At 40.4% G+C, this 14,797-nt stretch overlaps 2 protein-coding genes and 1 long non-coding RNA gene across 3 annotated transcripts in view; 1 reads left to right on the forward strand and 2 right to left on the reverse strand.

The window, feature by feature from the left end:
- Nucleotides 1-14,797, forward strand: part of LOC105217843 (uncharacterized) — a 64,703-nt gene that overhangs the window by 280 nt on the left and 49,626 nt on the right. The window lies entirely within an intron of this gene.
- Nucleotides 23-831, reverse strand: LOC105217842 (enhancer of split m8 protein). The gene has a single exon (XM_011193068.3). It carries the CDS (start codon nucleotides 773-775, stop codon nucleotides 185-187), a length of 591 nt encoding a protein of 196 aa, XP_011191370.1. The 5' UTR covers nucleotides 776-831; the 3' UTR covers nucleotides 23-184.
- On the reverse strand, nucleotides 6,723-7,811 carry LOC105217844 (enhancer of split m7 protein). Its single transcript, XM_029043784.2, has one exon. The coding sequence runs from the start codon at nucleotides 7,653-7,655 to the stop codon at nucleotides 7,050-7,052; it is 606 nt and encodes a 201-aa protein (XP_028899617.2). The 5' UTR covers nucleotides 7,656-7,811; the 3' UTR covers nucleotides 6,723-7,049.

The raw sequence follows: 14,797 nt of genomic DNA on the forward strand, positions 1-14,797 counted from the left end.
ATATATTGTATATGATCTTGTATATAATTAATTCTTAATATTTTTAATATAATAATAAAAATGTTGTTCAATAGAAACATCACAGAACAGTATCACAGTTGGTGGCCGGCATATCAGAGTCAAGTGCCCGCTAGTCTATCACGCTCTCTCCCATTGCATTCTTCTGCTTTGCAATGTCATTTCATTACCAAGGTCGCCATAAACCGGCTGTGGCTTTGGACTGCTGTGCAACAGGTGAAGCGATGGGACTTTCACAGTCGCTATGATAGCCGGAAGAAGCAGGACTTAATGGTGCGCATTCAATGCGTAGTGGTTGTATATTTGTTTTTGTTGTGGTTTGCCGCTGTGATACTTGTTGCTGCTGTTGAGCTGTGATATGTTGTGGTTCTTGTTGCTGCTGTTGTTGTTGTAGGCGATTAAAACTACGTCCCAAATGTGTCATTACAGATTTGCCCACCTCGACGCTCATGCCGGGTGTTGAGGCCATCATACGTGACACCTCATTAACTGCATTCATATAACCATTACGAAATGAATCGGTGTGCACTTGTGCGCTTTGTTGTTGTGCCTTACTGCGGCACTGTTGACGTACGAAAACAAGTGTTTGCTCCAGTAATTCTGCTTTATCCATGCGTAATACGCCATCGTCAGCTTGTAGTTCAGCTACGAGTTTCTTCAATGAATCCAAACAGTTATTAATACGTGCACGTCTTTGACGTTCCAATAGTGGTTTCTTGACTTTCAAGTAAATTTGTGTTTTGCTTTGCTGTGCCATTTTGTGCGTTTTGTGTGTTGTTCACGTTTCGACGGTTGTTGCGAATGTGTTGTCATATCCTGTAGGACTACACGCTTTTATACTCTGTGCGTGCAACCCTTATTAACTGCAAGGACTCTTCTGCGTTCTTACTCTCTTTGGTGAGTGCTCGCCTTGTCTTATTTGCTTTGCGCTTTTAGCACTGCTGCACAGCTGAATTGGGAACAACCCTCATAATGTAGTGTAAAGTGAATTAATAACCTACAATGTATGTTTGTGTGTTTGTATGTACGCTCGTATTAATAAGCAAGTATTTATGTGTACTCGCCTAGCCATGAATGACGACGAGGACACTTGGCTGTAAAGGGACGTACAAAAAATCCGTTGTTCAACAAAATTCCACAAAAAAAACCTGCCTTATGGCTCGTGGCGTGGGAACCAACACGAAAGTGAGTTTCTCACACTGCACTTTCCGTTCGGCATGTGTTCGTTGTTGCTGTACGTTGTGCTAGCCACATGCTCCTTTTTAAGGATCTGAAATTTTGCAGCTGCTGCTATTTTTCGTTTCGGTATTTTGATCCGTTGCTTCGCCGGCAATGCACACGCTTGTACAAACACACAAACTCACGCAAAATATGGTATTGGAGAGGCTAACGTGCGTTATGTTTGCTTTTCGATTTATTGGATTGCCATCCACACACACACACTCGCATAGTTGTTATTGCACTTTTTACAAATATACGTGTATGTATGTATGTATGTTTGTATGCACGACTCCTACGCAATGTGCGCGAGTGAAGAATTTTAATGCATTCAGTGGAGTTTTGTTGTTGCTTTTCGTGTTGTGTGTTGCTACAGGATAATGGCATAATTGTTTACTACTGCTGTTGCTGTTGTTGTTGTTTGTTAAGCACTTCGACAGCTGAATTTGAGTGTGGGAAAGTTTGAGAAATTTCTGTGCAAACACTTTAATGGTGCATTCATACGAAAATTAATTGTTTTACATTATTTTTGTTGTTATTGCCTTTGCCTTATGCTGTCTTTTTGTCCATGTTGCTGGCCAAAGTGGCGCGAGCCAATGCGTGCAATACACGAGTCTTTACCGACTGTCGTTTGTTTCAGTTGCGGTATGAATGACTGTATGTATGTAGCATGCGCACACTTTTCAGTAATCAATTAATATGCAGATTGTATTGAAGTTGCGTGTGCGGAAGTGTAGTGTAAGACAATATGAGGATTATATTATTTTGGAGTTGATGAGTCAAAAAAATTAGTCACTTGATAGTTACTAGAGGCTCTTTTGGTTTGCTTAGTCTTCCAATAAGAGTACCAGTTAGTTCTTTTGAAATGGGGAATTTTAAGCACTTGCGGATAATTTATTTGTGCCTTGGCTTCTAAACAAAAAATCAAAATTTAGCCTAGACAACAAAGTTCTGTTATATAACGAGATCATAAAGCCGATTTGGATGTACGGCAATCAACTGTGGGGTACGACCTGTGCAACCGATATCGATATAATTCAGAGATTTCAATCAAAAATGCTTAGAACAATCACATGCTCACCATGGTACATGCGTAATGAAAATATCCATAAAGATCTTGGTATTCTCATGATAAAGAAAGAAGTAGAGAACAGCAGACACAAATATTTATCCAAACTCCGAGATCACCCAAACCCATTGGCTAACCCATTGGCTTGCAATCAATCACGTCTAAAAAGAAGAGATATACCAGCACACTGAAGAGCGACGTTTCACCAAAACAACTGAATCACTTGGTTGAGCTTGTCTAGTTTTAATTAGAATTAAGATTTTATAACTTATTGTTAGGCTTCAAAGAGCAGATTCAATAAATAAACAAATATTGAGAAAAAAAGTTATTTGTGCCAAATATGGGTTTCACCACACACATTAGCTGTTCTTCGGGTTGGAAGTTTGCCAACTCCGATCTTCTTTATATAGCTGTAATCTCTTTTACGCAGAAATTACAACGTTTAATTAATTGAATGAATTTAATTTTGTATCTGAACGCAGATGGAAATAAGCTCCTCCTCCGGTCGCTACAAAAAGTTATTTTCAAAAGGTTTCTACAACAACTACTGAAGAATAATGTGATGTGTTGATATTATCTTCCTTAAAACTTTTAACGCATAAATCTTCAGAAGAAACTTCTTCCGACAAGTAAAAACTTCAAAACTTCTTCAGTAGCTGAGGTCTTGTTTACTAAAGCCGTATATACATGCATACATATATATTTGGCGTAGGAACCGCTTAGGCAATTATAGCCAAATCTATCAGAGCGCGCCATTCTTCCCTCGTTTTGCAATTTGGGGCCATTTGAAAATTCCAAGTGCAGTCAGATCACTTTCCACCTGGTCTTTCCAACGGAGTGAAGGTCTTCCTCTTCCGCGGCTTCTACCGGCGAGTTCTTTCAAAGCTGAAGTCTTTTTGTCCATTCGAACTACATGACCTAGCCAGCGTAGCCGCTGTCTTTTTATTCCCTGAACCATGTATGTATATGTGGTCGTCTAACTCGTACAGCTCATCGTTCCATCGTCTGCGGTATTCGCCGTTGCCAATGTTCAAAGGACCATAAATCTTGCGCAAAACTCCTAGAGTCGACTCATCGGATGTTGTCAGTCTAAAAAGCCAGATTTTTGTCAAGAAGACCAATTGAAGCCGGTGATCAGTAATGAAAAGAAAGTGCAAGCTACTAATAAACATACTGACTTGTTGCGTGTTTTGCTGATCATTTCAGAGAATTGTGGTAGGGAATAGGGAGAGTACTCTCTCATATGTGTATATTGAGATTACTACATAATAAAACAATAGCACACGTTGCCATCCCCTCTTGAATATGAATGTCAGGCCAGGTGCCACTTATTAGGAGGGAAGTTTTCGTAACGAATTGCCACAATAACGTAATTAACTGTATAATTTAGTTGTTATTTCTACTTGTAGCACGGGCGGGGTACGTTTCAAATGCTGTTCCTACCACTTTAGTAAAGAAATATTTTCTCTCTGCAATCTGATAGGAAAAGAGTCTTCGAAAGAATGTGGTTTTTGTATGCCAGTGGCACTGCGTTGTCTTATTATTCTGGGTAACATTTGAAACAACAAAGTTATATTATAAATGCGGCAGTAAATGCAATTAAGCTAACTTCCATCAAGTAGTTTGGAAAACCTATGGCATTTATTGAGTGTAGTTAGAAGGTTAAGGTGTTACTTATTGACTTTTAAAATCAGCGTACACCAATTAACCCTTTCGACCCCGATTTTCTTCCTGTAATCTTAAAATTTTTTTTTTAGTTTTAATCTCATTATATTTATTCTAGAAAGGTATAGTAAAATTTTCAACTCGCCACTCCCACCCGTTTGAGCGCTACAGAATGTTGCCTGTGAGCAACGTTGGGCAATGGTGGTATAGAATTTATTAATATTTTTTTTTTTCTAATCGCATTTTATTTTATTTATTGGGGAAAAATTAGGTATGAAAAGACAAAAAACAGTTTTTATTGTTATTGCAGCAAAGATGGACCTTACATTTAAGACATTTGGACATTGGAGTTCCTGTCTTGCACAACCTGCAGCGCCCTTTTTCACCGAATACTACCCAATGTTCCGTCTTATCATATCGTTTCGTTTCTGGAGGGTTCGGCTGGAATCTGTACTTTTTCGTGTTATGCGACGACACACTGCTCGATGGAGAGTTTGTATCGCTATCATTCCTCTCTGCGTTGGACGGTCTGCCTCGCTTTCTTTGAATAGAAACTGCAGAAGACGTAGATTGCAGAAGGGCATCAGCAATTTCCAGTTGAAATTTTATTAGGGGAATGTGTTTCTGTTTCGGATGAAGCAAATTTAAATGTTTTCTATAAAGCAGCCACGCATTTGTAACAGACGTTCCCAGACACCAATAAAAAATTCGTATATACCACTTCCTTGAGCGGTGGTTAACTTTATAAAGTTCCATCAACATGTCCGCTAGATCCACACCTCCCATGCCTTTGTTGTAGTTAGCAACTATCGCAGGTCTTTGGACATCTACGTGTGTTTTTTCTTTTGGGTTCCAACGTTTGCAAATGCCAACTGGTTCATGACTTATATGCGATGATATAAGTTGGACCGGCTTATTGTCAAACCACCTTACACATACAATATTGTATCATGACGTCGTGAATTTCCAAGTCGACATCTGCCTTCCATACACTTTCAGGAGCTTCAAATGGCTTTGATCTCCATTTTAATGCCTTCGAATCAATTTTTTCAATGCAAAACCCTTCACTAGAACAAGATTCATGCTCGTTGTCTTCCGTAATTATATTGTCAAGAAGTCCGATTTCTATGCTTTCCCCTCTTTCCATAATCCCTTGCAAATTCTGCTCCAGCACTGCAGACACATCCTCTATCTCATCACCACTTTCTTCATCAGTTGAAACATCCCAATCGAAGTTTAAAATTCGTTGTACGTCCTCATTTGACAAACCTTTATCTTGAGGCCTCATAACTAAAGTCATGGAAATTTTATACCACAATTGCCCAAAGTTGCTCACAAGCAACTTCGCATATGTAAAAATTACTCACCTGATGTTGGTTTAAAACTAAAGAAATTTTCTTGCAAAAATATTTCACTTAACAATCGCTGAAAAGTAGTTCATTTACAGATTGATAATTTTTGTTACAATTATTTAAAAAATTCTCTCTTTTAAAAATGTTCTCCTTCATGCAGAAATAAATTTTCGCCGACACTGCTGCAGTCTTTATCAAATTGCTTTGCTAAATGATTTACTAGTGATTTTTTTTTTGATCACACCACGTGCTGACTCATAAGACTACCGTTATCATATCGGTTCAATAAACAAAAACAAAAATAACGCTGGTGGTAGGCCTATGAACTAGCGAAATTGCCCTCAGGCAACATTGGGGTCGAAAGGGTTAAGAGATTAATAGATCATATACCACGAAATCGACGAAGATCATATTATTTTACATTACTGTAATTTTGTCCATAGTCATATTCGTCTTATTTAACCTCTCGAACTATGTTTTTCCTGTTTTCAAACTCGACTAGCTGTAGAATGCGAGAGATATTTAGTAGCCTAACCATCTATTTGGCGGACAGATCGTACCATCTCTGCGGAAGGTAAACGCAGATATGTATGCGGTTGTGGAGGTCTAATGAGTTTGTCAATGAAAACTCAATTAACTCGCGGTTATATACGTTTAAGCAGCATTCTTTTATGCGACTTTTTTAGTCGGCAAACGAAACACTTCAATTCCGATGGGCAGTCGGGGCCAATTTCCAATCACATTGCAGTTTCGTTGTTGTTTTAACGTTTATACATCCCTGCTGGAACTGAAATTTGAAAGCCTGGCTGTCGTCGAGGTCATCTAACGGTGGCCCAGGAATCGTGCTGTTTCGACAGGGTCGGACCAAAGGGAAAGGGGTGTTAGATGTGTCGAGTTCGTTGGGAATGCAAATAGGTGACTAGTATCATGCGGGTACTCATTGCATGCAATACATACTATATTGTGTATGTCCGGGTTCAGTTTGGATAAGTAGCAGTTTAACCTGTTACAATATCCAGAACGAAGTAGCACAAGGGTCATTCTAGTGTCATATGGCATATCGATCTTATCGTCTGCTTTGGTTGCGGTTTCTCTCCAAGGACAAGGAATGTACGCTGGAGATTATGTTTCCTTTAGTAGCAAGTTTTGAAAACTGCTTATATACCATGTGATCAAGAAAGTAACCAAACGGTTTTTTTGACCAGTTCTTAATACCAAATCAAATCTTTTATGCAAAATATCAAAATATCGTTGTGATCGCTGTGCGGCTTGTAGCGTAGTCCAGTTGCAATCAAGAACCTTTGTTGTTGTAATGCAAAGAGAGAAAAATCGTACCAATTGCGTTGATTCTGTTTAGTGGAATCCCTTATAGTGTTAATTAAAAAATCAGATTTGTTTTTGTTTTCATTTTTTGTCATATATTGATATATCATTTCATTATATCATCAATCATTTCGGCTTAAATACTAATACTACTACAGTACAATTGTTGTTGTCTGCATATAACTAAAGCTTTTCCTATCACAGTTTACAAAACTACACAACTTTCTTACGCAATTAATTCGCTAATAACAGTTTACATAAAACATAAAAGAATTATGACATTAAAATTAAAAAAACAATTTTCACTTAAACTAAATGAGACCGTAGATTATACAATTAAGTCTATGCACGAGCTCAGTCACTGGCGTGTCTAAAGGCTATACGTGTGCTGCCACACTGTCACACTACCAAGGACGCCAGACACTTGTTGAGGACACTTGCAATAGACCGCCGCTGCTTGCTGCCGATTGGCTGGAGGTAGTCGATTCATTGTCACTAGCATAACCGCTAGAAACCGGACTGTACATGGTGGAGGTGGTGTTGGAAGTAGGTGTAGCTGGACCGCAATTGACACTCAATGGTTGATTGACAGCGGTGTACACTTGCTGATGCTGTGACTCCAATTGATTGAGGCGCAAACCGAGTTGTGTCATCAATTGTGTGCCCAATTGGACGTCGACATTTGGTAAAGTGGCGAGACAACGTGATATCTCATGTGCCGCTTTAATATAACCGGAACGGAAACTCTCACGTGCACCTTCATCGCTGCGCTTGGTTTTTGTCTGTTGCTGACGCATTTTACGTAAGTGCTCCACAGTCAATTCGAGTATGTCGGCCTTCTCCAATTTCACCTCCGCATCGCCACTTTGTTGCTGTACACATTCGGCCATCAGGTCTTTGAGCTCGTCCAGGCACTGATTGATGCGCGCACGACGTTTACGCTCCAATAGCGGCTTCATCACTTTACGATAACGATAAGTCTTTGATAATTCATAAGCGTTGGTTGCCATCTTGTTGTTGTTTATTTACTTTGTACTTTAACACGAAAACGAAAAATAGTTGTTTTACTTTGCTCTTTTTCAAAATTCAATCCAAAATCTGCTTGATTATGCAATGTTGTTTTCACTACAAGTTCTGCAACGAGAATGCTGAGTACGCTAGGAATGTGCCGTGCTTTTATAGCTGCACGTGACACGGTTGCGACAACGCCGCTCCCAGCGTGCTCGTGCGCAACGCGCGCTCATTCAATTGCCTACAAAACGACCGTTGAAAGAGCGGATAGTGCGTAAAACGGGAGTGAGAGTATCACACCTGCGTGTGTATGGCAAACAGGATTGCCCACTCACACACCAACTAGCACAGTGGTTGAATTGAGCGCACAGCCGATTTGTACCGAGCTGTCTCGGTGAAAGGCGATACCACTGCGTGCTGGTGGTTGTTCTTGTTTTTATCGTTGTTGCTTTCACTGCTCGTGTTGTGGACGTTCTCTCGTTGCACGAACGCTGGTGTAATCGTCGCACGCTGCGCAGATCCTGTTCCAGCTCTCTGCACTCTGCACACTCTACACTTGAGGGATGTTTGCATTTTTGACTTGCTCATTTTGCTGTGAGGGTGCAGCTGATTTCTTATAAGCTACTTGATCATTATACGCATATCTGCTGGTGGATTATTGTTGTTGTTGGCGGTGGTGGTTGTTTTTGTAAGCAAGGTAAAATAAATTAACCTCCTGCTCATCGAAAGCTGTGGCGGCTGCAGTCCTTTTTCGAAACCGTGGGAAACACTTTACCACTCAGTTTCCCACACAATTTTTTTCCTTCCTTCTTTGCTTACACCCCGTAATTTTGTTGTTGTTGTGCTCGACGCAACGGCTCGTTATTGTCGTCGGTGTTATTATCACCGCGCTGCGAACAGCACACATCCCTTTGGCTTGGGGTGATTGTGTGTTTTGGTGATAGCGAGTGCGCACAGTGGAACGTGTTTGACTTTGCGTCAATTGCGTATAATAATTGTGACAGAGCAAGTGTTTTGATGTTTTGTTGGTAGCTCTGAGTGTATGGTTATTGAGGTTTTGACTTTTATTGTCGTCTTCTTCATGAACAAATATATGTTCAAGACCTTTGGTTGGTTTGAAACTTTGTACTTTTCTCTGTGATTTTTGCAAATGACTAATGGGTTATTGACGGCTCCAAGGGATTATGCTAAACCAATATTTATTTATCGATTTTCCGTAATTTTATATCCTTAAGCATGATAAATCATGTCATAATTATCTTAAACCTATATATACCCATAAATAGATGAAATTCTTGATGATTTGAACGAAAGTCGTAGTACCGATTGTTTCAAAACTAAACTCGCATTCGATCTCTTCCCGAGTCGAGCTCAAGTTAAATCGCAAGTATTATACACTCAAAACTTCCAAGTATAATATCTATATTATGGTTGTTGTTGAAGTGTCCTCGCAAGAGAGGGTACCCTAGCAACGTGGACGTCGGAGTGGAAGCAGGTGGGTCTTTCTGGTCCGCGGTCCTTCCAGCTGCTGTCTCTTACGAAGATTCATCTCGTCACAACCATTGGAATGCGAAGAGGAATCATCCAAACACCTGCTTCAATGTCCAGTATTCGCCAGTATAAGGTTCAAAGACCTCGGTAGGCACACTTTCGGCGAATCCAGCGAACTGCCTGAAATCGACATTAGCTAACTTAAGAACTTTATATTAGAGTCCAAGTGCTTTGTCGAATCATGAGTGTTGTTGTTACTTTAACGATCATACAGTCCTGTTGGAACGGAAAACGGAACTAGTTGTCGTCGAGGTCATCTAATGGGAGGCCCAGGAAACGTGTTGTTTCGATGGGTCGGATCAAAGGACTAGTATCATGCGCGGACTCATTGCGTGCAGAACATGTATTCTGTATGTCGGGGTTTGGTGTCTGGATAAGTAGGAGTTTAACCTGCAACAGTATCCAGAACGAAGTTGCGAAAGGGTCACTCTGCTTTCCCGTGGCAACTCGAGCACTTCGTCTGCTGTGGGTTGGGTGTGGGACTCCAAGAACTTCAATGAGGGTCTTAGCGATCCGTTAGGAGTATTTGGGTGCCACAAAGGAAAGTCGAAGCTGACTAAGTGAGACTGTCTGTAGTCGTGGAGATCTACCTATTGACCTAAACTAACTTGAAGCAGTTTGAGTTATCTCCAATTGGTTTAATGTTTCCATCATCCATATCGTATAAAGCTTACGAACCAGGAACTGATTTCTCGCTTTTCCGTTCAAAAACTAACCCTAAAACCCTATTGTGTAGTCCTTCTCTTACTCCATTCCGAGCGGCTGAGTGATTTATAAAGAACATAAATTCTGGTGTTTAGGTGAAGTGGCTACAAAGTCTAATTTTGACGCCTCCTGCCTATATTCAAAATTTCGACGACACTCCACTTGGGTGTTCACATATTCAAAACACTTGATTAAGCCTTTCACATTCAATGACGACTTCATCAAATAATTTGAGATGTGTGTACATTTTGGTCCCACTGTACACGCTAATGTGTTGTGTGCCAATCTAGGATATTATTTATCCGTTGCGCGACTGACTCAACGATGATACTTCAGTAGCTGTTATGTGCCAGTGAGCTAAATTCCCGAAAAACTACCACCTGCCTTTCGTCAAATTTCGAGGACTGACGAGCGCTTGAAACACACATACACATACACGTCCGAGCACGCTTGAAATGACTGCTGGCTAAGTGTGCTGGCTGCTGCTAGGCTTGCTTTTGCAATTGTGGCTGCTACCACTCTTCAGCAACACCGACGGACAGACCAACGGACGGACGGATGGACACGGATGTGGCCACTGGAGCGACTTATTGACTGCTTGCTACACTAACTGACTGACGGAGTGGTTGTTGTTGTAATGTGAGTGTGTTGTTGTTGTTTATGTGTTTATAGACGTCCGTCTGTCGCACTGACTGACTGCCGCACTGGCACTCTTCTTCTGAGTATGGCTGTGTCTCTGGTTGCGGCTGTGGCTGCGGCTGTGGCTGATTTGTTGCTGCGTCAACACAACATCGAGTGTGAGAAAATTTTCTCGCTTGCAGCTGTCGTTGTTTAATATTTGATTCATTTTTTTTTTCGTTTCATACACTTTATTTTGTTTTGTTTTTGTTCTGCTTTTATTTGAAGCTGTTTTGTTTTCTTAGCTCCATGATGTGCCTGCAAATTAGTGCGCACACGCAGACATACATACGCACATACATTGGTTGGCCGGATGATCGTCGGCGCGGCTGCGCGGAGTGTGGACAACGTGTATCAGATCATAATTGCCACGTTGGCGTTTGCTGGGTTTGCGTTGGCATTGCTGGGTGTCTGCTTGGAATGAGTCGTTCACACGAGCGGGTGTGCGTACATACACACGCACCAACATACGGAGAGTCTTGTGGAGGATCGCCAACAATGAAGTGTGCATAGGATGTGGTGATAAAAGGATTAGGGTCAGCTCGCAATACAGCTCCACACACATACTCATACGGATTGTAGTGTAAGCGAACGCTTGCTGTGTTGGTGTAATAAAGAACCTTGACTTTTGTAATATTTACGGCGTTATTATTGTGGAGCTCTAGCCTTGCAGGAGTGCTGATGTGTTCTTCTTGATTAAAAGTGAATCATGAATGGGGTTCGCTGGGGAGCGCTTTGTTTGGGGCCCTTGCCATACTGCTCTATACAAATATATGCTGTTGTTGTAGAGATTCTTATGCCATTGCTGTGCCACTTTCTCAGCAACATTGAATTGTTTACTCGGTTAATTGCAGTAAAATTGGTATGTAATGAGGGTTGTGGAGCACTTTACCCAAGGTATTGTAGATTGTCTCAGTAATAATCTTGCGCTGCATGTGGTTGATTTCTGGCAAAGGCATTTGTTGAGGGTGCATCACTTGTGGAAGGGTTAATTTTGTAATACACGTATTTAGTATAGGATTGTTTCGAAAGAAAAAAAAAATCTAATCCTTTGCGTGGGAAAAATATTTTTTCCTGAAATGTAATTACTTTTGAATTTTCTTGCGTGTAATTACTTCGAAGACTTATCTTTCTTGTGCGCGTAATGTTGCAACACAACCTTTGGTTCGTTCACCTTTAATGAGATTAAAGTGGTTTTTGATTTATAGGCAAGAATTATTGAACAATAAATATGTTGTGAGAAAATATTTTTCGTAGGACCTTTCTTAGATAGGATTAAAGGGATTTTACATTTTAAGGGGTAAACATTTATTTATCAGGTGTTTTATTCTGGATTACTTCAAACAACTAAGAAGTAAATCGGTTGTGGTAATTAACACTGAAGCTCAAAAGTTTGGCGTGCTCAAAAAGCAAGATCTGGACAAAACTTCGTACTCAACTCTTCCAAAAAGCAATTTCTCATTGCCTTCTGTCTTTTGAATTTCGCGGCTATGAATAAAGCGCTACAGTGCTCGTATCTGGCAACACTATATATCTTTGAAAGGAAATAACCTACAAAACGACAAAACGACGCAATGCATGATTGGTTCGGATATTGCTTTCAACAGTTATATACGTGTAGTTCACCAACGCCGAAACACTAGAGAAACGTTCTGTGAGATTAATTGTGTTTTGGGGGATGGTACTCTATCACTTCGAACTGCGGTGGAATGGTTTCGACGATTCAGAGCGTGTGAAAACCACCGGCGGAAGACCTGTGGCGACGAATACCAATCAAATCATGGAAACATCGAGTTAGAACGGCATGTGGCATCTCGTGACATCGCCCAGGAGATGGGAGTTAGTCACCAAACCTTATTAAACCATCTACAGAAGGCTGGATACACAAAAAAGCTTGATCTTTGGGTGCCGCATGATTTGAAGCAAAAAAACATTCTGGACCGAATCAACGTCTGCGATATGCTGCTGCAAAGGAACGAACTCGACCCATTTTTGAAGCGGATGTGACTGTTTGGTGGGACGGCGAACAACTTGACCGCTTGAAGCAGGCGATGGACCAAAAAAGTCCAGAATTGGCCAAAAGAAAGGGTGTAGTGCTCCACCAGGACAACGCCAGACCAAACACTTCGTTGATGACTCGCCAGAAATTACGGGAGCTCGGATGGGACCACCACCATATAGCCCCCACATAGCGCCAAGTGATTACCACCTGTTCCTGTCCATGGCGAACGCCCTTGGTTGTGTAAAGTTGAACTCAAAAAAGGCTTGTGAAAAGTGGCTGTCCGAGTACGATGAAGGTATTATGAAGTTGCCGTCTAGATGGAAACAGATTATCGAACGAAACAGCGCATATTTGAACTAAATCCGAACACTGTAAAACTTTTTTAAAGCATTGAATAAAGAGAAAAAAGCGGAAGGGGGATGTTTGTCAACCTAATATTTATATATTCCATCTGATTAATCCAGACATAGACCCACAACGTACGCGTTTTCTTGTTCAAAAGGCCCCATAAGCTTAATAAGTGCAATGTTTCTCAAAACTTATGTAAAAATGAAGCTGAGGTTACAGTTCTTCGTCCGATATAAATATTGGTACGGATCGTGCTCTACCGTTGATTAGATTTACATTACATTGAAAGCGAACAAAGCTGCGCATTCACAGTTGTTTTTAAGCTTAGTACCTTATAAATAATGATGCGATATTTAAACGGATTGAAACGAATAAGAAATGTCTTTGTTACTCATGAACATATATTTAAATAGTTGAGGTTAATTATTTCTCAATCAATTTCTATTTAATCCATTTCCGAAAATGCACCTTCTTCGACAACAAAGGCTTAATGAATAGCGTTCGTAGGTCAAAGAAAGCGACAACAGTGTTTTAGTCTTAGAAAGTCGCCGACAGTACTTCAGTAGCACAATGAAAATTATTATATTCCTGTCCTATAAATCATGTCTTACTGAGATTTGTTATGTGTGTGAAATTATGTTAATTAGAGGGGTCCCAATTAGGCGTCACATATCCACTATCAATCAGTTTGGTGTGAGCCGCCGACAAACAAGCCACCCTAAATTGCTTTTAATGCCAGCAAAATGTCACAAAACTGAAAAGAGTGGTGCAATTTGTTTGGCGTACTGCTGTCCCCTAAATTAACTACAAGCAGTCAGTCGCCATATATATCATTTAGGCGCCCTAATCACCCTTGCTTGTGCACATAAATACTACTTTACTTGTTCTGATGATTAATTAAAGGATTACCGCTACTTTCCATATTGATCTAGCAGGTGAGTTCTCTACTCTGCGTATAAGTTATGCTGAAACGTTTTCATTCATGACCAAAAACTTGTTCTTTTAATACATATGTATGTCTGGTGCTCTATGAGACTGTAGGCGACTATGGGGGTTCATTTAGGTTGTGTTCTAAGAGTGCTTGGGAAAATATATTCTTAAAAATTTATCATGTCATATTCTGATTTATCAAAATATTTGTGCAGTCTTCGCGGTAGACGGATTTATAGCACTGGCGGCTGTACTTTCTTGTGAGTTTTTTAATCCTAGTTAAACAATTAGTGGAAATTATATGAAAGGTCAATGAGTTGGTGTCGCCAGATCTTGATTCTTGTAAATTATAGAGTTTAATTTAATTATACAATTTTACTTAATGTACGTGTAGGTGTTGAAGATATAAAGTAGAACTTATTTTCACTTCACTTCTACACTTCTGAATTAAAAAAGCGCGCCATTGATTTTTCTTTCTCGCTGTTTGGCGCCAATTGGTAATTCCAAGTACAACCAGGTCCATCTACACCTGAGCTATCCAACAAATTGGAAGTCTTCCTCTTCCTCGGCTTCCAACTGTGGGTACTGCATAGAACACTTTCAAATCTGGGATGCTTTTGTCCATTTTTATTCGCTGAACTACGGCGTTGCCTATTTTCAAAGTAACATAGGTTAGGTTTGTCTGGTAGGCCAAAACCACACATGGACCAGTTTTAGTCCTTTGCTATACCAATTTTAGAAGGTTTTGTGGTTTGCTAACGACTGTAGGGCCCCAAAAAACTAGAGCCATTGCTTTGACAATTCACGACAAGCGCACAAGAGATGCTCCAGTGTTTCTCTCATACCTTGCTCTTGACATTTCCTGCAGTCATCTCCATTTTGTAGGCGTGTGCCGCTATCAGACAGTAACCGGTGAGAATTCCAACT

This window comes from Zeugodacus cucurbitae, chromosome 2 (genome assembly GCF_028554725.1).
Source record: "Zeugodacus cucurbitae isolate PBARC_wt_2022May chromosome 2, idZeuCucr1.2, whole genome shotgun sequence".
Taxonomy (NCBI): domain Eukaryota; kingdom Metazoa; phylum Arthropoda; class Insecta; order Diptera; family Tephritidae; genus Zeugodacus; species Zeugodacus cucurbitae.

Excerpts from the sequence above, each read along its gene's own strand:
- LOC105217842 (XM_011193068.3), bottom strand. The coding sequence starts at position 775 with ATGGCACAGCAAAGCAAAACACAAATTTACTTGAAAGTCAAGAAACCA.
- LOC105217844 (XM_029043784.2), bottom strand. The coding sequence starts at position 7,655 with ATGGCAACCAACGCTTATGAATTATCAAAGACTTATCGTTATCGTAAA.